Raw genomic sequence first — 24,252 nt, 5'->3', positions numbered from 1 at the left:
TACATGGAAGATGGGAAATTCCGTCCTTGGTGGTGATTATAAGTTGTCCATAGGTAGTCGCTACTTTGGCATTAAGAACATTTTTTTCCTTAACTGATTTGAGAAGGCAGGGGTGGGGGGCGGAGAGAGAGATACCAAATGTGCATTCATTGGTTGATTCTTGTATGTGCCCTGACTAGGGGTGGAACCTGCAACTTTGGCATAATAGGATTATGCTTTAACCAAGTGAGCTACCTGGCCAGGGATACTTGGGCATTTGTTAGGGTAGCAGATGTAGGTAGAGTTTATGATGTCCTGAATTATTTTCTGGATTTCTGATGATGTGACTTATTTCCTGTTTTAGGAATTGTACTGTGTGTAAGCATAGGATTTGTATTTTCTTTTAAGATTTAACGTACCTGATGGACCCAACAGAGGGTGATTTATAAACCCTTTATCCTCAAGGTCAAAGAAAAACAAGGAGCCTGCTTTTTTTTTTTTTTTTTAAGAACTTTAGGATCAAAAAAAAGAGATAATCCTCATTTCCTTCCCTTCCCCCAGCCCCAGTAGCTCACACTTTATTCAGGGGTCTTTACTTTTTTTGTGCCGTAGAGCCTTTGGATATCACCCCGCTTTTTATTCTGCAGCTTTATTGATGTATAATGAACATACAATAAACTGCATATGTTTAGTGCACAATTTGTGAAACCATTACCACAGTAAAGATAATGAATATATCCAGTACCCTCAAAGGTTTCCTCCAGTTAATTGGAGCATTGTCCCCTACAACGAAAGGTTGTGGGTTCGATGTCTGGTCAGCGCACATACCTAGGGTGCAGGTGCCTTCACTGGTTGGGGTGCTTGTGGGAGGCAGTTGATCAGTGTTTAACTTTCTCTATCTCTGTCCCTCATTTCTTCTCTGTCTAAAATCAATAAGAAGATATCCTCAGGTGAGGATTAAAAAAAGTTTTCCTCTGCCTTTTTGTAATCTCTCCTCCTCTTTCCCTGTTCTCCCATCCCTAGGCAACTACTGATTTGCTTTCTATAACTATAGGTTGGTTTGTATTGTTTAGAAGTTTATATAAATGGAATCTTACAACATGAACCCTTTTTTTTCTGGCTTCTTTCAGCCTAATGTATGTTGTTACATTTGTTAATAGCTTATCCTTTTTTGTTGCTGAATAGTATTACATTGTATGGATTTATTTGGGTTGTTTCCAGATTTTTTTTCTTTTGTTTTTGCTGTGCACATTCATGCACAAGTTTTTGTCTGAACATAGGCTTTCATTTTTCTTTTGTAAATAGATACCTAGGAGTGGAATGACTAGGTTATTTGGCAGGGCTATTTTTAACTTTTTAAAGAAATTGCCTATTTTCCAAAGTGGTTGTAACATTGTGCATTCTCACAAGCAATGTATGAGTTACAGTTTCTTGTGTACTCTTGGTGTGATCAGTCTTCAATTTTAGCCATCCTTGTGGGTAAATAGTGGTTTCTCAGGATGACTCTAATTTGCATTTCCCTGATGATGTTGATCCTCTGTTCGTGTGCTTATTTGCTGTCTGTGTATCTTCCTTGAAGTGTCTGTTCCAAATTTTTGCCCATTTCATGGATACATGGAACAGAGGGGAGAGAGAAGGACCTTTGAGTTCCCTTTTATCCTGGAAGCATTTTCATCTTATGTGGTATTGGAAGACTTTTGTTTTTCTGTACTTAGTGTGCTATGGGTTGTATAATGCCAGTCTTTCTCTGTAAATATTAATGAATGTTTAGCTTTTCATATAGGAAAATTAATTCATTCTAGACTAGAAGTGCAGGGAGTAATAATGATAATACCAGTAACAGTAATGACAACAACTGCTGCAAATTGCTATGGCCCTGGCACTGTGCTAAAGAGCTTTAGATTCATCTCATTACTCTCTCCATCAACCTTAGAAAATAGGGCGCTGTTGTTACTCCCCTCTTCTACGTAATTAAGTAGAAACTTGGTGAGATCAAGCAGCTTGCTTTAGGTCATAGAACGGGATTCAAACCTAGGTGTAGCTGATTAAAAAAAAAAAACACCCAAGTTCTTCTTCACCACATTGTACTGACAGTTTACAGGTTTCCACTTTTTGCGCCGGCTCTATAAAAGAGTGTTCTCTGCTAGGAATTTCTTAGACAATTTTGATGGTATTTTCTTTAGAGTCCTTTGACAATTGCAGTCCATTAAAACTAAACTGTCTTTCAGTTCACTTGATAGGAAAGAAATATTGGGTCTAGATCACAGGTGGCACACACAAGGCCCTCAGGCCAAATCCAGCACTCCACCTTGTTATATCCGGTCTGGCACCTTGTTTCTACCTGTTGGCAGTGCCGAGCTCTCACTTAACTGTTAAGGAGTAGTTACATTTGTACAGTCCTAAAATTACATTCGCCCTTTGAAGGCAACCTTGAGGCTGATGTGGCCCCCGGTCAAAATGAGTTTGACACCCCCGGTCTAGATGTACAGAGTGCAGTGGCCAAATGCCTAACTGCTTTTTGCATTAGTAATTTAGACTTTGAAACCATTGCAAGAATCTTAATTAAACCTTTCTTATCTTAGGCATGAAAAAGTAGCTGTTACAGCACATGAAAAGCCTATCTTTTCCCTGACTTATGAGTTACTAAGAAGTTGTCTAAATTATTATTTTTTGAAAGGTGACCTTATCTCCTTTGTAAGTAGAACAGTTCTAACAGCATTACCTGTCAGGAATTTTAGTTTAAATTGCTGAGAGCAGCAGGCAGTGTTGACAAAGCAGTGGGAGGAGGAGGAAGTCGTTGCTAGCCTATCTCTGTAGTGGTCTTTTCTCTGTTTTAGAGTTGGCGTATGGCATTCTTAAGACCTCTCTTGGTGGCCCTGACACTTGCCTGTAAGGATTACAAATGGCTAACTCTGGAAGAGTCTCTTCTGAGTTTGGGGACTGCAGAAGTTTGTTCTGTGGATCCGGCAGTTATTTGCCTATGGTTAATTATTAACATCACCAGAGATCCAGGTAGCAAAGAGTAGAGAATAGTTTCTCTTGTTTGTCTGAATTTACATAATTTTACCCTACATCCAAAAGGCTGAAGATCAAGAAGTCACGTGGTTGTCCTATCAGGTTCAGCCCTGGCTTTTTAAAAGATTGTAATCTCAGCCAGGGTTGTAGGATGGGTAGGAAAAGCTCTAAGGCCATGAGCATAGATTTTAAAAGCTGTAGAAATTCAGAGAAGTGAAGGAATTAAGTGGAAAGATTACTGGACTGAGAGTCAAAAGACCTAGGTTTCAGAATCTTAGACTGCTAAAGGTGAAAAGGATGCTAAAAATGATTTAATTCAAACCCTTTATTTTATTTTATTTTAAGGTTATTTATTTATTTTTTTAGGATGAGGTAAAGGGAGGGAGAAAGAGATGGAGAGAAACATCAATGTGTGGTTGCCTCTCATGCGCCTGCTACTGGGGACCTGTCCCGCAACCCAGGCATGTGCCCTGACTGGGAATCGAACCAGTGACCCTTTGGTTTGCAGGCCGGCGCTCAATCCTTTATTTTATAGATTAAGAAATATGGGCCTGGAGAAGTGATCTGTCCAAGTTTACAATTTGACTTAGGACTAGAACCTTTACCTCCCACTCCCACTGCAGTATTCTTTCCATATACAAGGGCGGACCCTCTAAAAAGTGGAATTTATCTATTAAAAAATTGTGTATTTATTTTCACATGCTTAAACTTGCCACCTTCAGAGTATTCTGCACTTGATGCAGTATACCTAGCCAGACTTTCTTGTTCCAAGGCTCAGAACAGTTTTTGAACTCGTCGATTTTGATGCCTTTTAGTACTTCTGCCATTTTTTGTTTCACCTCTTTGACATCAGCACAACGTTTTCCTTTGAGGACTTCTTTCATCCCAGGAAGCAAGAATAGTCGCTGGGGGTGAGATTGGGTTAATGGGGAGGGTGGGGTATGGGGGTCATGCCGTTCGGTCAAAAACTGCTGACCACTCAGCACAGTGTGGGCAGGTGAGCTCGTAAATCACCCATTGTGAAATGGGCAAACGCATGGAGAGAGTCTTCAAAGCAAATTCTCTGAAGCCTAACTCAGCCTCTCACAACAACGCCATCTGGTACACTGACTACAAAAGGGTCTCTAGAATACTCACCTAGCAGGGGAAGCCTGTACTACAAGGGGCCCACCCCCCCCAGAAGATAATTCCATTGTTTTAGGGTCCTCCCTTATATTGTGCTTAGTCTGACTTTGCTACTGATTAACCATGTAAACTCTGGGTAAAACACTCCACTTTTCTTGGTCTTTTTTTGTAAAGTTAGAGCATTGTGGGCAGTGCTCATTAGCTTCATCAAAGATCCTGGAAGGATGGTCCTGACAGGTCCTGGAAGGAAATCAAAAGATTGGTAGAGGCTCAGTGGGTTGGGCGTCTTCCCGCAGAGCAAAAGGTCACTGGTTGATTCCTGTCAGGGCACATGCCTGGGTTGTGGGTTTGGTCTCTGGTCAGTCCCTGGTTGGGGCATGTCTGAGAGGCAACCGATGGGTGTTTCTCTCCCTGTCTTTCTCCCTCTCCTCCACACTCTCTAAAACAAACAAATAAATAATTGAAAAGATTGGTAGAGAAGAGGAGAGGGATTTTATGGGGTGGGGAGCAGTGTGAGCGGAGGCCAGGAGTTTGAGTGTGTGATTGTAGTAGAGAGAAATGGCCCAGATATAGCAGTCAAGGGGACGAGTGGGAGGTAGATCATTTAAGGGAAGAGAAGCCACTTCGTAGAGATCACGCTAGTCCTGGGAAGGGATGTTAGGTTCTCTTCTGTAGAAACCGGCGGGAAGCAGGGCTGGTAGTTACATTCTGTAGCAGGTCATGATGATGGTCGGTGCAGTTTGGGCCACGTGACCGTGTCCTGGTGGCAGTCAGTAAATCAGCATATCCAAGGATACATTAGTGTTACAGTTCCAGTGGGTCATTCCTGCTACCTAGATGGAGTTGAGAGAGTTAAGTTTGTTTAATTTCCAGCCCTTATTAATTTTAATGCGTCCCTCTCTTCCGACTGTCGGAGGTTAGATTTGAGAAGATGTGACTCTTCACCTAGCCACATTGTAGCCTCAGTTGGGAATTCCATTGTGTGAACAATCTGAGTCTATCTTTGAGCCCTGTTGTTTGTTCTGAAAATTTTCTAGTACAGTGCAGTACAGGTTATGAGTGCGTGTTTACTTCAAGTGCTCTTTAGTCTTTTGTGAATGCAAAATAAATTATACAGAGGGAAGGAGGGGGAGAGCGAAAATGAATCAATCTTTTTGGGGGGGTGGGTCTTATCTACCTTGCAAGGTGTTTAAGAGCAGTGATGGTATTTAGCTTGTGTTAGCAATATCCTTTTATGTATTTTAGTTTTAATGTTAGTCTTGGGAATCTTGAGATTATTTTCAAGGCTCTCTGTTTCTATGGTCTAATGTAGGATATTGACAGTTTTGAAAACATTAGGCCTCTCACCAAGGTAACTATGAGGCAGAGAGAACCACTAATGTAACCATACCCGACCAGAACAACTCTTTTGAGAAAAGATTACTGGTTTTTTCTAGAGATAGTATCTTATAGTTTTATCTGTATTTAGTGAAGGAACACGTCTGTAGGGTTAGAAATTGCCACATTAATTTTCACAGTACAGGGCTGCCAACTTTTGTCATTGTAAATGAGAGCAGTACTTGACCCAGGGCTCTAGGGATTGTTAACATGCATTTAAAGTGAATGATTGCTGTCTCCATATCATATGAGTCTATTAGTATCACAGTCTTTCATGGGTACAGGAAGGTTTACATAGAACGTTAAACACAGAAGACAGGGGTGAGTCTTCACGTCCTCAGGACTTGTATGGATCTTCACAAAAAATGCTGGTGGCAGGAGGAGTGCCCTTTTTTTTTTTTTTTTTTCTTAAACTCATATACACCTACCCATAGCTATGGAGTTGCTTCAGTTCCTTCATTTGGCCATAGAAGCAAAGTAGTTTAGGACTGTTCTAAAATTATTTCATCATGCTTGCATGGGGCCTCCAGAGATATTTTTAGTTTTGAGAGTTTTTATGAAGGCTCCCAGGCATAGAGGTTTCTAGTGATTTTTTAATTCTTGTATTTTAAAGAGATGGGAGTTGGCCTTAGTTGGCAGCTCTTCGCATCCGCCAGGGCTTGCTTGTTCGTTACTTCTAGGCCCATGGGTGACGTCTGTTTCCTGTGATTGAAACCACAAGAAGAAGTGGTGAGGAGCTGCCGTAGGATATGCACTATCGGGCAAGCAGCAGGCATCGGGCTGCCCTCACAAAGGGCAGCAGTCACTAAGCACAGTCTTTTAGGGCCTTTGAAGAGACCCTAGAAGTGATGTCACCTAGCCTCCAATCTTAAAATGAGGAGGACTCTGAGGCCTAGAGGTATTCCATTGCTCAAGGACGTGTAATTAGGTGAACTAGCTTTTAGACTCCACTAACTATTCATTACTCTTTCTCACATTGCATTGTCACCCCGAAATTTGTAACTGTGCCCTGCCAGAATGTTTTCTTAAACAAAGTACTGCTGGAGAAGAGTAAATTGGTGGGCATTTTGAATATGGGAATTGGATGATGTTGCTTTGCTTTTAGATGCTGTGTTAATGATTTTTTACACACAGATTTTCAAAATAATATCTAAGAATTAGATATTATTTTGAAATAATAGATTTCAGAATTAGATATTTCAAATGAATAGATTTGAAATTAGATATTATTTTGAAAATCTGTGTAAAAATCAAATTTCTGCTTTTCATTTTCATTTTACTTAGTACTTGAATATTCTTTATGCACTGATACTTTTACAATATTAAAGTCATAGTTCACACACTTTCTGCTTTTAAAATAGTGTGTCAAACATTTTTCAGCTTTCTAATCTTTGAAAATTATTATTTGTATTTGAAATAGAAATGTATTTTTATTACAAAGGTGATCACATTTTTCTAAGAAAATATAAATATGTATAAAAAACATAGTAAACCAATCCCCTACCTTGTTTCCAGAAATTATAGTTATTTTTAAATAGTTAGAACCAAAGAGAAAAATACACCATGCATGGTAATCTCTTTGGAAACTAAGTACTTTGGCAGGCAGTTCTGTATATATTTGTGCTACACATAGTTCCATGGAAGTCCAATTGCTAGAAGTTTCAGAAGGATCTTATTTTAACTCTTATTTATCTTTCTGGTATTGATGGAGGAGTAATGATTTCACCCCATGCTTTCCCCACAACCCAAGATTTTCTCAAAATAAAATCTTATTCTAGATTGTCAGAAACAATCAGAAACAGTCAGAAAATATTTACTGTGGTTTCATAAGATCAAGTCTAGCTTTTTGAGTAGTAATGTAATTTGGGGATCAGTGAAGCTATTATCAGTAGGCTGTGATTATTTCTGGGTGTTCAGGAATGATGTGAGGAGAGAAAAAAAGATGTAATCATCATTTAGAAATGACGGGTTGGAGAATGGGATTGAAAACAAGGTGGCCTCCTACTCGGTGTCTGTCTGTAGAAACTGCATCAGCTGCAGGAACTTCCTGTCTGCCAGGCTTTGGGTGTGTCAGATTCATGTCCACCCTTGAGGAAGAGTAGATGTCCTGCTACTGACATCACAACAAACAGGGGAGAAGACAGTTGCTATGGAGATTGTGAAACAGCATTCCTGAGTCACTGTTTCCAAATGAATGGACAACACCCGTTTTTAAAGGAGCAATAACCATCTCTAAACTCAGGCAGTAAAGAGAGAGCACTAGTAAGAAAGTAAAGAACAAGTATCAGTATTTGTGGCTTGAGAAATATGTTGAAACTTTGGAAAAATAGGCTAATATTAGTTAGTTTTCTATATATGTATTCTAAAGTTTTATCAGAACCTTAGGATGTTTGAAAGTAAGGAGGCTTTGCTTACTGTTTTTCAACAGATGACAATATATTGTGCATCTTCTTCCTGACAGCAAAGGAGATGGGTGTGTCTGCCACACCTGTGACACTGGATGAAACTAGGACTTCCAGAATCTGAGCACTTTCTCGACTGACAGCTTGTTTTCCCCAATGCATGAGTGCTTCATGGTACAAGGGGCTGGCGGTTCGTTTGGAGGGACTTGTAGTAAGAATGCAATGTTCCCAGCCTGGTTTCCACCTGTTCTGCTGAGCTGGAATAGTGAAACCTGAGTGGACTTTCCTTTTTCTCTCTACGCTATCAGCTATCTGTGATGCAGGCTATGCCAGTGCCAGGGCCTCAAGATGAGCTAAGCTGTGGGCATAAAGTTCCCCCAAGGGACTTGCCTTCTTAGACTACTAGAGGATTATGAAAACATATTTGGGGCCTCTTTGTTAGAGGATCGAATCCTAATATTCATATAGTTTTCGCCTCATTTTAATTACAGTCGGGAAATGTGGTTTATTGGAAAACACTCTCACAAACAGTTTTAGACAGTTGGGAGGAAAGTGAGTTTGTTGCCTTTAGTTTATAAGGAAGTTGTTTCAAATCTATCAGTGAATTATTGAAACAGGAAATGGATTGCAGTTACCTAATGCTCTTAATATGGCATTTCTCACTTGTGTTTGACATGCAATTTTTCAGGGCTCCCTGGTGGTACTAGAAAAAAGATACTGATTCCGGAAGGCAGGGGCTGATTGAAAGGGGCTCTTTTAATTAGGAATAGGAGGTTTTAGGCCCTACTGTGTTCCCTTTGTTGTCTCTTGTGTGAATTCTAAGGAGTTTAACTATCCAGTACTGAGTTTAGTTATGGGGCTGCCAGCAATGCGGAACTCAATGGATGACCTGCTAGACTCTCACTTACTCCGTTAGCACTTTTTGCTTCTGATCACGAGAACATGAGCGTGCTATCCCCGTTCTTGGGGGCTGCTGGATAATCTTCAGTTTTCCTTCAGTCATCAGTCATTTTGTGCTTCTCTCTTAGACTTCCTTTCCTCTGACATACTCGTTTTCTTTTCTTTTCTGAAGTGGCTGCTTCAGTTGTACACAACTCATGTTCAGGCTGTTGGCAACAATCAGTAGTGATGTCAGGATCTATTTTGTTTCTCTGTAAATGGTAGATGAGCTGTTGACTCATTCCATGTAATCCTTGGGCCATTCTTTGAAAATGGAAGGGGACGTTCTGTACATTTGGAAGTATCCATTATGTCCTTCTCTGTAGTTGTAACTGACTTCCGTATAAGGGAATTGAAGGGAGACCAGCAAGTTTCATTGGTTTCATCCTCATATATTATTTACCTTTTACAAAGCACTTTGCAAAACAAAGTGCTTTACAGCCATTTTATTATTTATTCTCTAGTCCTATTTACACGAGTCCTATGAGACCACATGGTCCTAGAGACAGGAAGACCGACACTGTAGTAAGAAAGAAGAGCTTGCCCTGCACTGCCGGTCCTTTAGTGGCACTGTGGCATATTTTGTGGGAGAGCTGGAATAGGAGTCACTGGAAATTGAATTGACGTCCATGTTACGACCCTCACTGCCCTGAGGAACTGAGTGTCAGTCCTGTCAGTCAGAATGAATGAATGAATCGAGCCCGACCCCGCTCTCTGTTCTGTATGATCCTGAATGACAGGTACCCTACCTCTGCTTCTTGGATAGGTAGAGTAGGGTTTGGAAGGAAATCGTTGTTGGCTGTAGTAACACTTTCCATTTTAACCGAAATAGCCTGCATCTTTACTCAGGGTCTGTCGCTTTTCAAAGGAGTTAAAAGACTCCGTAGGTGACATGTGTCCCCTAGTTGGGTATTTTCCTCAAGGACAATACCCATGTGGGCAGAAGCACCAATCAGGGCCCCCTGCTCTCATTCTCAGGGAAAGGCGGGACTCTGGAAGGGTTGCTCTGAAGCTTACTGAGCTGTCTATGACAGTCACACTGCACTGTCATAAACCTCGACCGGACACTTCTTTCCTCAGCTCGCTCAACTTGGATGAAGTAACGAGTGAATGAATATACCGTGCTTAGGATGGCGCCCCTAACCCTATAGTAATGCCAACTTTAAAAATATTCATTAAACATTGGGCATATCAAATGAACAAGACATGGGTTTTTGCCCTTGAACAACGTACGATCTGGTCCACAAATGGTGCGAAGAAGGATCTCACATAAAATACTTAGAGCCTAGCTCGGGTAGGTCCTTTAGTTTGTTTTGCCATATGAGTGACTATGGCTCAGTGTGTAATTTACAGATGAGGAGTAGCTTTTTCCTTCTTCTGTGTTTTTGGAGTGCAGCGTCGCCTAGTTAAGTCACCAGGTGTGTATTTTAGTAGGAAGTCTTTCTGTATTAATAACAGCACAGTTGCTTTTACAGAATGAGCTTTCACCACTTCATTTTATGATCTTAAGAGGTATGTCTAGTTTTGTTTTGCTTTTTACTAAATAGGGAAACTGAAACATGAATAATTAAAATGATTGCTCAAGCCCTGACCAGTGTGGCTCAGTTGGTTGGGAATCATCCCACCAAACGAAAGGTCGCCGGTTTGATTCCTGGTCAGGGCACTTGCCTGCGTTGTAGGTTTGGGTCCCCGATTGGGGCACGTGCGAGAGGCACCTGATCATCGTTTCTCTCTCACTCCATTGTTTCTCTCCCTCTTTTTCTCCCTCCTTTACCCTCTCTCTAAAATACATACATACATACACACATAAAGTGATTTGCTTAAAATCATACGTGCACTTTTTTAGGATGCCAGAAATTATAAAAAAAGGAGTCATAGTCTTTTTAGCCAGACTTCTAGATAAATTTTAGATTTTTGTCAGTTTGCCTAATATATTCATTTCCTATTGTTACGTGACAAACTCAGCAGCTTAAAACAAAACCCATTTTATTGGCTTGCAGTTCCACTGGCCAGAAGTCCAGCATGGACAGCATGGCTGGGTTCGCAGTATCACAGAGCCCTTCTCATCTGCAGGCTGTGGGGGGAAATCTGCTTCCAGAACATTCAGGGTGTTGGCAGAATGCAGTTCCTCTCAGTTACAGGGCTGAGGTCCTGGTGTCTGCTCTGCCTCTCAGCTCCTAGAGGCTGCCTGCAGTCTTTGACATTTGGCCTCCTTCATGCTCTAGCCAGCAAGGGCACACTGCTGATTCCTTGTCTCATGTGACTGGGTCAAGTGCACATGGTAATTTTCCCTTTCTTAAAAGTCAGTTGTGCCAAATAACTAATCACAGAAGTGATATCCTGTCATATTTTCAATCCTGGTAATTATACAGGGTGTGTACATCAGGCTGGGAATCTTGGGAGATGTCTTAGAAGTCTGCCTACCACACAGAACATTTCCCTCACCCCGTGTTAGACAGCGCATGAGCCAGGGCAGAGGACGAGGACGGGATCGAGTGTTCTGAGGCAGTGAGTGAATTGCATTGTGATTATAGGTATTACAAGGTCCAGGGATTCTGGGCCTTCCAGAACCATCACAGAGTAGGGGCCAGGTGGCATTTATTCTGGTGGTAGTCACTTGGCCAAGAGCTCAGATGTCGTTGTAGTTGTCCTGCATAAGTTAGCCTGAACAGAATCTTAGAAAGTGCTGAGATACAGGCTTGTAGTTGTAGGCTTCTGTTACCCATGTGCCATCCATGTGGCTTATGGGATTTTGTCCCTAATTAACTGTTCTTGTAAAGTGCAGTGGTAGGAGTTAGAAACGCATTTTGCTATGTAATGTGCTCTGTATTCAGAATACTGTTTAATCATATTCTCTTATTAAATCCCTTCTAACCTCTCTGCTGCTAAGGACACTACCTAATTACCTTTTGTTTGGCTACATTAGTGTCCTGTGCCAAGAGATCATCCTTAATTGTCTGATAATGTTGCGCTTTTTTTCTGACTGGAGGGAAAAGTTAAAGATTCAGGGAATTGGGTAGAGGTGAATCAGTCCCTTGGATAAATCTCCTAATATCCTGGAATTTATAATAGGTCCAGTTCTTCTATTAGGCAGAGGGAACCTCTGTTCAAAAGACTGCCAGGTTTAGTCCCATTGGCCCACTTTTTAAAAGTTGAGGTATTAATAGATACACCACCCTCACCACTGCAACAAATCCAGCTGTGAAAAGGAAGCTTTACAGTTCATTTGCATTTAATAAGATAATAATTGATCAGGGTATGTTTCAAACTCATTCAATCATTTTACTTTAATTTGTCAGACCTCACAGGGAGTACTTTGGGATCTTTCGACTTTTTCATTTTTGTTTCCTTATAGAAACCAAATTGTAAAGTACCTAGGAGGTTTCTTATTTCCTGTAGATGGTAAGCAAAAGATATATCATATCTCACCACATATTACATTAGGATGTGGTGACTGAATCAGAGCTTTGAATTACTCTTTGGAAGCCGAGTTGAGGGGACAGCTTTTTATTTTTATGGTGATTGATGGTCTTTTTGCAGAGCATACCCAGCCAAGTATATTTATTTTTGATACAGTGTACCTTTGAGTAATTTGATAAAGGTATGATTTGAAAATACTGAGAATCTTTTGGAGAAGATGAAGCTCATTTTAATAAAGGCAATTTTGTTAAGGTCTTTTCTTGTAGCTAATGACCTTTAGAAATTAATTCACTCATCTAATTCTATTGAATAAAAAATTCCTATGAATAAATGTTGTCCTACCCCTTTTTAAAATAAAATATTTATGCTTCTACCAATAATTGTTTGCATATAAATGAAAGATTATTATAAAAACTGAATAACAAGCAAACACCTATACTTTGTATGTAAATTACAGTATTGCCACTCTTAGATGGAGGTGCCCCGAAAAGATACATTGGATACTGTCTTGGAGTCACACTCTGACTTTAGATTCTCAAAGTATTTACAAGGGTCCCTTCTGAGGATATCAGCGGGCCACAGGGATTTGGGAATTTAGTGCTCACCAGAGCTGAGCATCTGGCGAGGCTGCTGTGAGAGCCATGTAATAGACGTCAAACAGGAATATGGTCAGGGGAATAGCAGCTCTGCATTTTCTGCTCCTAAGCTCATCATGGCCAGACTTCAGCTCCCCTGGGTAAGTCACAGTAGAAAAATTCTGGGGGGCGGAATGAGTGTACTCCACAGTGCAGGCTGTAGAGCAGGACCGGAAGAAACTATTGGGGTGGCCAAAAGTCCGTTTAGTTTTTCCGTAGAATAAAAGACACATTTTTCATTTTCACCAATAACTTTATTGATTTGAATATTTTGAGTATGTTGGCTATCTCCCATGTGGTATAATATTGATAGTTCTTGATGTCTCGATTTGATTGCTGTCAACTTCAACTGGCCTACCCAGCTGTGCAGCATCATCCAGCGAGACATCTCCAGCATGAAACTTTGCAAACCACTTTGACACGTTTGATCAGTCGCAGCACCTTTTCCATACACTGCACAAATATTTTTTTGTGTTTCAGTTGCATTTTCACCTTTCTTGAAATAATAAAGCATAATATGCTGAAAATGTTGCTTATTTTTTCCATCTTTGATATTAAAACGGCTATGCAAAAATTCACCAATTTGGATTTTTTTTAAATGCATGCTGATAGGACAGCTGTCACAATGCAATCGAACAAAATTGTTTTGAATGAAGTTAAAGACAACTAAGCGCTGCGAGAGCCATCTTACGGAAAAAACCAAACGAACTTTTCGGCCAACCCAATATTAATATATGGTTCAGACAAGCTAGGAATCTGGGTCGTGCTCAGCAGGTATTGTCAATTTAAAAAGCCAGAACAAAAGTGATTGATAGTGGTGACAGTCTTTGAGGTCTGGCTAAGTCGCATGGCTTCCCCTTAATTGCGCTCCCTGGCGTAGAGCAGTCATCTGGAATCTTTGTCCTAGGGATTTCCGTTTCCTCTTCCGTGGTGTGTTCTGCTGTTTCTCATATTCCAGGTCTTCCACTTTCTTGGGTCCTCATTTTGGTGGATCATATACTACAATAGCTTCCAGAAGTACAGGGAGATACATTTTTTGAAAGCCTGACTATCTAAAAATGTCAATGCTGAACTCACATTTGATGGATGTTTTGGTTGGGTATATAGAATTCTGGGTTGGGAATTATTTTTCTTCAAATTTTAAAGGCCTTGTTCCATTGTCATCTAGCTTTTAGTATATATTGTTTTAAAAAAATCCAAAGCGTGCATGATTTCTTTGTATATGATCATTTTTCCTCTTGTCTGTTGAATCTTGTAAATTTTCTTAGTATTCCCAGTGCTTTGAAATGTCACCATGATGTGCCTTTGTGTGATCTGTTTTTGTCCTTTGTGCTAGGCGCTCATCCTTCAGTACTAGGAAATATTCTTGAATTATTTCTTTGATAACTTGCTCCTCTGTTTTCTCCTATTATTTGGATGTTACACTGGCATCCCAAACTGATCCCAGTTTGGAAGATCCCAAACTGATCTTCCAATTGTCTTATCTTTTCTCTCATTTTTCCATCTCTGTCTTTCTGCTCTACTTTTTAGGAGATTCCTCAATTCTTTCTTCATGTTCTTCTATTGAGCTTTTTCTTGAGTTTCTGTTCTCATATTTTCATCTTCTAAGAGTTCTTTTTCCTCTGAATGTTTGTTTTTAAAGTGGTATTATGTTTTTCTCTTGTGGATATTAATGATTTTTTAAAATCTTCTCCTTGCATAGTATCTATATAAGTTGCTTTTTCTTTTTCCTCTCATACTAGTAGCTTCTCTCAAATATCTGATAACCCTGAGTTTTATCTGCTAATATTTAAGAATGAGGGATGAAAAATTTGATTGGAAGCTCTGAATGGCTACGGCTTGTTGGCTATGCTTTGCTGTAGGACGTCCAGGCCAATAGAATATAAAGTGAATCACATACGTGTTTATATATATTCTAGTAGCTACAGAAAAAGGCAAAAAAGAAAAAAGTAAAAAGAAACGTGAGGTTAATTTTAATAATATAATTTATTGAATTCAAAATATCTAAAATATTACTTTAATATGTAGGAAATATAAAAATTATTGAGATATTTTACATTCTGTTAAGTTGTACTCGGTTTTTTTTTTTTTTACATTTACAACACTTCAACTCAGATGCTAAATTTTCATAAAAAACTTGATGTGTATTTAGACTTCATAAAATTTACAAGTGGAAAGTAGATTCATTATACCAAGGGTGTTCCAAATATACTTAAGTTTAAGAGTAACAATAAATTATTAGTTTTTAAATTTAAATTTTGTTAAAATTAAATAAAATGAGAAATTCCTTCCTCGATTGCACTAGACACAGGAGAAGCGCTCAGTGAGCTGGACCACAGAGCTCTGGGTGATCTACTGAGACTCAGCTCTGCGACTGAGACTCAGTAGCTTTAGGTCATTCTCAGTTCCCCAGAGGAGACTTCCCCGACCTTCTGCCTCCAGGGTAAGGGCCAGACTGCGGGATTTTGAGAAACCAGAAGGGAGAAGGTGCTGGGTGTCTCAGCATATAGTATGCACAGACTAACTTACTCTTTCTTTCCTTATTGTATAGGATCCCTACCCACAACCGTGCCTGATATCTCCCAATCTAGAGCCCCTCTGTTTTACCCTCTCCTTAGAGTAGACTGCCAGACTTCAATTCAGCTGGAGTAAGAGAGGACAGTCTCCCATGGCGTGTCGGGGCAGGGGCAGGAAAATCTACAGGTCTGCTTCGTAAACAGCTTTCAACCAATCTTATTTTTAACCTATCCCTCCAACCCCGGTATTCATGGGTACCTGGTGCTGCTAATTTATGAGTCTTTTGAGGACCCTTAAGTATACTTTGGATTGGTTATTGGCTTTTCCTACTTCTGGCTTAGGACTCAGCTTCTTAGGTCTGTTGGGTTTACCACTAGTCCTTCCCTTTCTTTCCCAGCTTCACAATTTGGTTGTAATTGCACTTTCCTTATTCTTCCCAATCTTGTAGTCTCCTTCCTGCCATCGTTTTCTTTCTAAAAATTCCTTTTCTATACATTTAGAAGGGTTTCAAGAAGGGGAGCAATTAGACGTTTTGATTCAGCCTACCATCTTTTACCTGGAAGTTTCTGTTTATCTGTACTTGTGAGCAGAGTTTGCTATTAAAAGAGTTTATTCAATATTTATACTTCCTTTGGTATTTATATGTGTAGTTAAAGGTTTTAGTGATAGTTTTAGTGGAAAACTCCACAGGAGGGGCAGGAAGGTGAAGTATTTAGTGCAGAGAGGCCAGGAGAATAAGGGGCTCGTCTGGGGGCAGAAGAGAGTTGACAGCGAGCAGGTCAGTGGTGAGAGTGGAGGTGCATAGAGGTAGGTTGGAATGATTAGAGTCCTTATTAAAAAGCATGGGAATCTGAAGCATAAGGCATAAATATAGTTCCAGAAGCATTTGTCATCCTGGACTCCACTATTTTTAGTTCTTTTTTGTTTTTCATACTCTAGGAACCTCTTCTGTATTTCAGAGAATCCACAAAACAACTATTAATATGATTTTTAAACACTGTTTGTGAACATAGTATACATAGGATCTGTGAGGAAAACACGTGGTATTAAATAAACAAACAATACACCCTCAAGGTACTATAGCAACAGGTTCCATTTCAATAATTGAATTGGGCTTGCTGTTCCGGGTGTTCTATTGGGCTGTGAAACAATTTTGCCCATCCTGTGATTCTCTTTTCTGGTAGTTGGCTGCCCTCTCTTGGACTAGTTGAGGAAATGCAGCTTTTGTCCTGCGTGGATTGATTTTTGCTGTCCCTAACTCAGATTTAGCACTAAAACATGGATAGTTTTTTTAAAGAATTAAATCTGTTTTTAATGATGCACCATGGGAAGCTGTTATCTTCCTTCTTATAAAACCATGTTTACTTTCCTATCTCAAGGCAAGTGTTAATACGGAACAAGACAGAAGAATTTGGGGAATGCAAAGATTTGGGGCTTCGGAATACGGAGATGAGTTCCATGCCCACCTTGCCTCTCATCATGTGACTGCGATGATTTACTCCACCTGTCTGAGCTTCAGTTTCTTCATTGACACAGTGAAGAGGAGGAATAGATTTTAAGGGCTTCTCCAGGGATTATTATTTTAGGAAAGCAGCCCCAGATTATGGTATTTGTTCACAGGAGACGAAATGACTAAGTCTCAGGCTCTGCCCTGAAGGAATTGAGTCTGGAAAGGGATAGAGGAGGCAGACAATCAAAAGACAGTTGCTACTCGCTGCTAGTGCTGTGAGACAGGCAAGTACCTATTACTGTGGAAACACCCGGGAGCGGTACTCGTTCAAGGAGAAGAGGTGTCATCCTGCAGGGCATCTTGGAATTGACCTTGAAAGCACAGTCTAGGCTGAGGAAAGCAGCAGCCTGGGGAAAGTCTGGGGTGGTGAGACAGCATGATCTGTTTGTGAACTGTAGCTAGTTCACGGTACCCAGAGGAGTTGCCCAATGGAGGGTCTGTTGAGAGGTAAGTCAGGGGAAAGAAGCCAGAAGTGTTATATGCCATGCTAAGGAATTTGGATTTTGACCTGAAGGCCGTGGGGAGCTATTGGAGGGTTTTAAATGGGGAAATAACATGGATAGTTGACATTTTAGAAAGATTGCTCTTGGATATATAGTATGGAGAATGGATTTGGTGTGGTGCAGATGGGACTGACGGCAGGGAACTCAGGTAGGAGGCCGTTGCATTAAATCAAGCAGGAGATAATAATGGTGTGGACTTGGGTAGTAGCAGTGGGGAAGGACGGGAGAGAAATAAGAGTCTGTAGGCAGAAAGAACAGGTTACTGGTTTCCTTGCAGCTGTGAACAATCCAGCTGGCACTGATTCATAGCATTTTGGTTCTGTTACCTGTGTTACAGGCATCCAAAATTGTTTAGGTTTTGCTTGGTTCTCAGGGAACAATTTGTGTTAGTGGAGTACAGGTGTACATAACTTTGAGCTTGGCAATGGCAACCTAAACTGTACATACACACTCAGCTCATCCTTTTTGTGGCTTGTGTCTCTTCTCTGTGCCGGGTGACTTAGGGTGGTAATGAAAAGAACTGTTGGTCTCCTTGCCTGTTACTGTCCCTCCCTCATCACCCTTCTGCCTTCACTCCCCAGTAAGCAGCGCGCACCAGGTAACTTTAAGTTCCATTGCTGCTGAACAGTGGGATTTCTTGTGGTTTCTGTTCTTACGGTTTCAAGTGATTAGCACTCAGTCGGCAGAAGCTTGACCTCCTCTGGACCATGGAGGGCAAAGTTAAGATTCACATTTTTACTGGATTTAACTTTGACGTGAGGAACAAGAACCAAATGATACAGATTTTTCTTATTCATAAAAAGGTTAGTAAAACAGCTTTGTGTCAGGGTCAGGAGTGGAGGAAGGTTAGTTAAGAGGTATTCACTATACTCTTCTAAGGACATTAGCAAGAAGAATATGGCTTCAAAATGAAGTATTAGGGTGAAGAATTATTCCTGCTTTCCTACATCTGCTCATTCGGATTTTTTTTTCTTATTAAAGTATAGCATGTATACAGAAGAGAACATAAAACATACAGAATAATTATAAACCAAACAGCCATGTAACCATTGTCCATGTCAAGAAATAGAATATTGTAACCATCCCAGAAGCCCTCTCGTCTCTTTGCAGTCACAACTTTTCACCCACCCCAAGCAACCACGCTTTTGACGTTTGTGGTAATCATTCCTTTTATAATTTTACATCCTAAATAATATAATTTAGTTTTACATGTTTTTAAACTCAATGTAAATTAAGTAATACATTCATTTTTATGTTTGAGTAGCTACAAGTTCATTCACTTTCTTTCTGTAATTAATCTATTTTCACGGTACCAATATACCAGTTTATCTGTTCTGCTCTTGATGGCTATTTGGGTGGTTCTGTTCAGATAGTATAGTGTTGCTGTGAGCATTCTAATTATACCCATCCCGCTACATATGTGCAAGTTTCTGCAGGGTAGATATATAAAAATCAGTCTGTCGAGGTGTGGTATATTAACTTTGCTAGATGAAGTTTCCAAAGTGGCCATAGCAGTTTACATTACCACCAGCACTGTGTGAGAGCTTCTGCACTAGGCAGACATGAAAACTGTTGCCAGTCTTGGCGAGTGCGAAACGGTATCTCACTGTGGTTTTAGTTTGCGTTTCCTTGTTTGTCAATGAAGCTGAGTGTGTTTCATAGATTTGTTGGTCATTGGATTCAGAGTCCTTTCAGATCTTTATTTATGTTTTTTCCCCTTCAAAGAGCTCTATGTTAGTGACCTTAAAACTCTTCCTGCCCCTGATTTAAGAAATGTGCTAAGGAATAGTTTGGCAGAAATCTTTTAGCTTGTGGGAAGTAACTTAGATCTTTTCAGCTCATTTTCCCTTCTTTTTTTCTCCAACCCATCTGGTGTTTGGGAGGTTTCCTGGCATTTCGCTGATCTCTCATCTCTTCCTTCTCCCTCCTTTTTCCTGTTTCCTAGACTCTGAAGCGGCTCATGGCAGATGAGGTAAGGACATATTGTTCAGCATGCGCATGTTCTAGCCCCTTGTCTACACCACGATGTTTACTATTTCCTATAACTCTGATTTTATATAACTTGTAATGGTGGTATAGATTCTGTTCTCAGATCACCTCAAAGCTTTTTCCTAACTCTTTGCTCTGTGTTTGGCTCATTGCATGCATTTCCCTGGCATAGTCTTTGGCTTTCAGGGTTAGGCACTTTCTTTCAACTCCAAGCTGCCCTGCAGTCTGGATGCTACTCATACCACTTGAAGCTCTATAATGCTTGCAGATACTTACTATTATTTTCAAAAAGGTAGAGCTGATAAGCGGCAGCTTATCAGTGGCTCTTTTTGATTTGGACTCCTTGAGGTGGGAGGAGTGGTTCATGGGCATTTTCTTGGCAGAGATGGCATGTATACCCCTGAAGAACATTGTATTCTTTGCAAAGGGGATTTTGAAGATTATGTATTGAACTCTTGCTGCCTGTATAACACAAGTGCTATGGCATGTACAGAAGAAAAGAAAAGGAATGGCTTCTGGTTTTAAGGCATTTTACTCACTTAATCTCTATGATTTATACCTATTATAATCCGTGGTCATGTTTACCTCTTGAAGGGCGGGATCCTCCCGGGGCCTGGCCAGGTTTCTTATTGGATAGCTAGGGGGAAACAAAGGGATTTTATTGGGATGGCTCAGCACATGAGATGCTTTCAGTTCCGTGCTCCTAGAAATGGCAGGAAAGCTCAAGAACAAAGTTTTCTCTTTTTAGAGAGGTCCAAATCTTAATACTCCAGTCTTATTTTTGGATAAAGATGAGAGTAAAGGGTCAGGATACTAAGGTAGACATGAAGAAGACTGGTTTCTTCTTTTCATGGCAGAAGAGTCTCGGACTGCCCACAAACCCGGGGAGTCATGCGTGTTTAAGAGGTTAGAGGGTTGGCTATTCGATGGGTGGTTTCTTGTGTGTAGGAAAATGGATCGCTGCTAATACTGTTTTCTCTTTCTCAGCTGGAGAGATTTACCAGCATGAGAATTAAGAAGGAGAAGGAGAAGCCCAATTCTGCTCATAGAAATTCTGCATTGTATGGGGATGATCCCACAGCACATTCATTGCAAGATATTTCAGATGAGCAAGTTTTAGTACTCTTTGAACAGATGCTGGTAAGTTTCCCACCCCAAAATGTTGTTTGTTTCTTTCATTTTTTAAAGATTTTATTTATTTATTTTTAGAGAGAGGGGAAGGGAGGGGAAAAAGAGAGGGAGAGAAACATCAGTGTGTGGCTGCCTCTCACACGCTCCCTACTGGGGACCTGGCCCACAACCCAGGCACGTGTCCTGACTGGGAATCAAACCAGCAACTCCCTGGTTTGTAGGCCGGCACTCAATCCACTGAGTCATACCAGCGAGGACCTGTTTCTTTCTGACTATGCACTTATGGACATGGTGGGACCTTTTTTGTGCACATTCCCCATAACTAGTAATTACAAAGAATTCCAGGCTTAATGGGCAACTTCTAATAGCAGTCCCATTAACGGAGAGACTAAATGCACGAGCACCAGCACATAACATTGGAATCTATGAGTTAGGCTTGGAAATGTCTGATCGCTGGCTACCTTGCTAATGTCCTTCTGCCCAGCAACATTTTAGCCACAAAGACATAGGGCGAGTGGATCAATTCCTGTGGTAGTGTAGAGACTTTGGGTTAGCCAAAGTAGATAAAGTGTTGAAACAGTCACAAAGAAGAAACTGAGAAATGGAAAGGCATCATTTGCCCAAGGTCTTCTGATACTATCTATAATCACTAGAAGAGCTTTAAAGATTGTGGCTACAGTCAGTTGAGTAATGATGTATATGTGGATGTGGCTTATTTTGCTGTTCTTAGTGGGGAGGACACTCAGTGTATGTCCATTAGAGATAAGTCTTGGAAACTTTTGAGTACGTGCTTATAAGGTTTCATAAGACCTGTCTGTTGCCTGGATATATGATTGCAGATTCAAATAGAGGCTAGTGCAAGCCTAACTTAATTAAAAGCATGGGCTTAACATCCTTAAGACAGGACCTGGTACATAGTAAGCAGTCAACCAGTACTACTTCTACTGTTTTTCACTGAAGCTTTTAATATGTCTCTCAGTAATCCCAGTGGTTAAGAGTCTAAGAGTGTGCTCTATCAGGACAATCCCTTGGCCTTGGATCACAAATTTGGATGTCTTTAGGGCCGCGGAGGTAGCATGAATAAATTAAACAGACTAGATAAAAGATGATGAAAATGGGACTGTGGTAAAACGAAGAAAGACTTTAGGCATTTTTGTTAGTTTCGATAGGTTTTGTAACATTCCATTTGGGAATACTAGGCCAGTAGTGCAAGATATTTCTAGTCTTTAAAAGAAGCCAAAAATCTGTAATTAAAAAAAAAAACCCACTAGTTCTTTAATAGCATCAAATATCATAGCCAACATTCAGACTTCCCCAGTTAGGTCATTTTTTAAAAAATAATTTTTTATTCCTATCACAATTGCATGTAAGATTCATTGTACTGAATGGTTCCTTAAGTTTCACTTAATCTGCAGGTTTTCCTATAAAAACAGTTTGATTTGTAGAGCTTCCCTCAATCTGAAATTTGATGATTACATCCCTTGATGCTAGAAATCCACATTTTTATTTGAAGTTTCCCAAATTGAAAATGTTGAGCTAGCCAAGCAAAACATACTTTCTCTGGGTGATCCAACCAGAGGGCCAGCAGTTTGCAATTTCTTGTTCAATTCACCTGTAAAATGAGGGAAAAAACACCAGGTACTGAGTCAGAAAAACATCAAATTAATATTGCTATTTGGGGGCAGTGATTCCTACACACCACATGCACACATACACACAAAACACACCGAGAAGAAATAGATTATACCCGTTTCTCCCCTACGCTTTCCTCATTTCAAATAGTATTCTGGGCTTTTTAGGGTTAAACTCGTGCTCACTGAGACGCTGGGCTCAGACACATGCCTGTACATGTAATAGGCTCACGTAGACCCCACCCCCAGTGACACACTCCAGGTTTTGTCTGTTGGGGGACTTCAGCACAGTGTCCAGTTCTCTCACCGTGGGAAAGGAGTTTGGACAGGGACTGAGTTAAACGAGGGAAGTGGCTGGTTAGGCCCTGGGTGCTGCAGACTTTGCTGGTGTCGGTTCTGCCGGTGTCGGGATGGTGTCAGTCACTCAGTACTTCAGTCTGAAGAGATTATTAAGGTCCATCCTACGTGCAGAAATCATCATGTGGGATTTTCTTTCATTAATACAAAATACAATTTTCATCTCTGTTGAGTCCATTTTTGTTAGGAAAAAAGTTAAGTGTATGGGTATAAAAATGTCTACAAGGATTTTTACTAAAATGTCACCACATTTGTCCCTGAGGAATCTGCGTCATCTGTAATAGCCTAAATCTCTAGGGATCAGGAACATTTATTCAATTAGGTTTATGTGTTTAACTCTTCACTAAGTATACATAATATTAAACACTAAAAACTTGTGAAGAAATCAAGGCAATTCAATTTTCCCCTTTTTTCCTCCCCCTACTAGTTGGATATGAACCTGAATGAGGAGAAACAGCAGCCTCTGCGGGAGAAGGACATTGTTATCAAGAGGGAGATGGTGTCCCAGTACTTGCACACGTCCAAGGCTGTGAGTTCCGGGGGCGGGCAGCTGTCACGTGGGCCACTGCCCTGATCTTGGACCTGTTTGTTTTACCAGTTTCCTAGAACATTTTATGTCTACATCAGTTCTGTTTCATTCTCTATAAAGCCTACTCATTTCATACTTTTCACTTCTTATCATTCCCGCATACTTTCTGTTTGATTCAATTTTCATGAAGTATATACGGGAATGAGAGGGAAAATTCTGAGTGCCGCATAGTTGGGTGGTGTATGTGATGGGTGTCTGCCTTGATATTATTTAAACTGTATTGGCTAATACTAGTCCAATTTATGACCGGGTCCAGGATTCACTCATCTCTCTATGTGCCCCTGTCTAGGGCATGAGCCAAAAGGAGAGCTCTCGGTCTGCCATGGTGTACATTCAGGAGCTGAGGTCAGGCTTGCGGGACATGGCTCTGCTCAACTGCCTGGAGTCCCTTCGTGTCTCCCTCAACAACAACCCTGTCAGGTGAGGCTTCTGAGGTGGTGTCAGGAGTAAGAGCCCAGGATTGGAGTTCATTGGTGGGGATTGAAGATCAAAGGAGAATGTTCTGTATAGGGAGTAAGGAGTTGCCAGGATAAACTTTGTTTTTGTGCAGATGAATTCATTGATTTGATTTAATATTGAATTGTCCGTGTCTGTTCCTTACAGCTGGGTGCAAACATTTGGCGCGGAGGGCCTGGCCTCCTTGTTGGACATCCTTAAACGACTCCATGATGAGAAGGAGGAGTCTCCTGGGTAAGGACTTTCAAGTTTTGACATCTCGTATGTGGAGGGTAGTAGGGGACTTGGCTGTTTGCTCTAAAGGAGAAAAATGGTGGTTAAACGTAAAGTTACGGACTGGGGGAATTGCTGTTGGCCGAGAATGGAGTTTATCGTGCGGGTGACTAGAGGGTGAGTGATGGTTCTAGATACAGGAAAGGGAGGAGGAACCTCAATTTCATGGTGAATAACACAGGCTATATATACTACATAGGATTATGAATCTCTCAGCATAGGTTCTTATCTAACCTGGAAATAGGGTCTGATTTAGTCCAGCGTGCTCCTGTGATCTGATCTGGGTCAGATCTCGTTTGGAAGTCTTATAATATACATCATCATTTTGGAAGTAGCTTTATGACAGCCATCAGAGTTAGAATAATTCTTGGTGTACTGTGGACTGTCTGAGCTTATCTTGAAGC

The 24,252-nt window shown here is 40.6% G+C and overlaps 1 protein-coding gene across 1 annotated transcript in view; it reads left to right on the top strand.

The window, feature by feature from the left end:
• Positions 1–24,252, top strand: part of DIAPH1 (diaphanous related formin 1) — an 84,094-nt gene that overhangs the window by 5,381 nt on the left and 54,461 nt on the right. Inside the window, exons 2-6 of the mRNA XM_053913167.2 lie at positions 19,368–19,394; positions 20,399–20,551; positions 22,958–23,059; positions 23,409–23,539; positions 23,723–23,809. Coding sequence (XP_053769142.1) covers positions 19,368–19,394; positions 20,399–20,551; positions 22,958–23,059; positions 23,409–23,539; positions 23,723–23,809 — 500 coding nt within the window. The remainder of the gene's footprint in view (positions 1–19,367; positions 19,395–20,398; positions 20,552–22,957; positions 23,060–23,408; positions 23,540–23,722; positions 23,810–24,252) is intronic.

The sequence above is a fragment of the Desmodus rotundus genome, chromosome 10 (genome assembly GCF_022682495.2).
Source record: "Desmodus rotundus isolate HL8 chromosome 10, HLdesRot8A.1, whole genome shotgun sequence".
NCBI lineage: Eukaryota > Metazoa > Chordata > Mammalia > Chiroptera > Phyllostomidae > Desmodus > Desmodus rotundus.
This window is presented reverse-complemented; position numbering and strand designations above follow the sequence as displayed.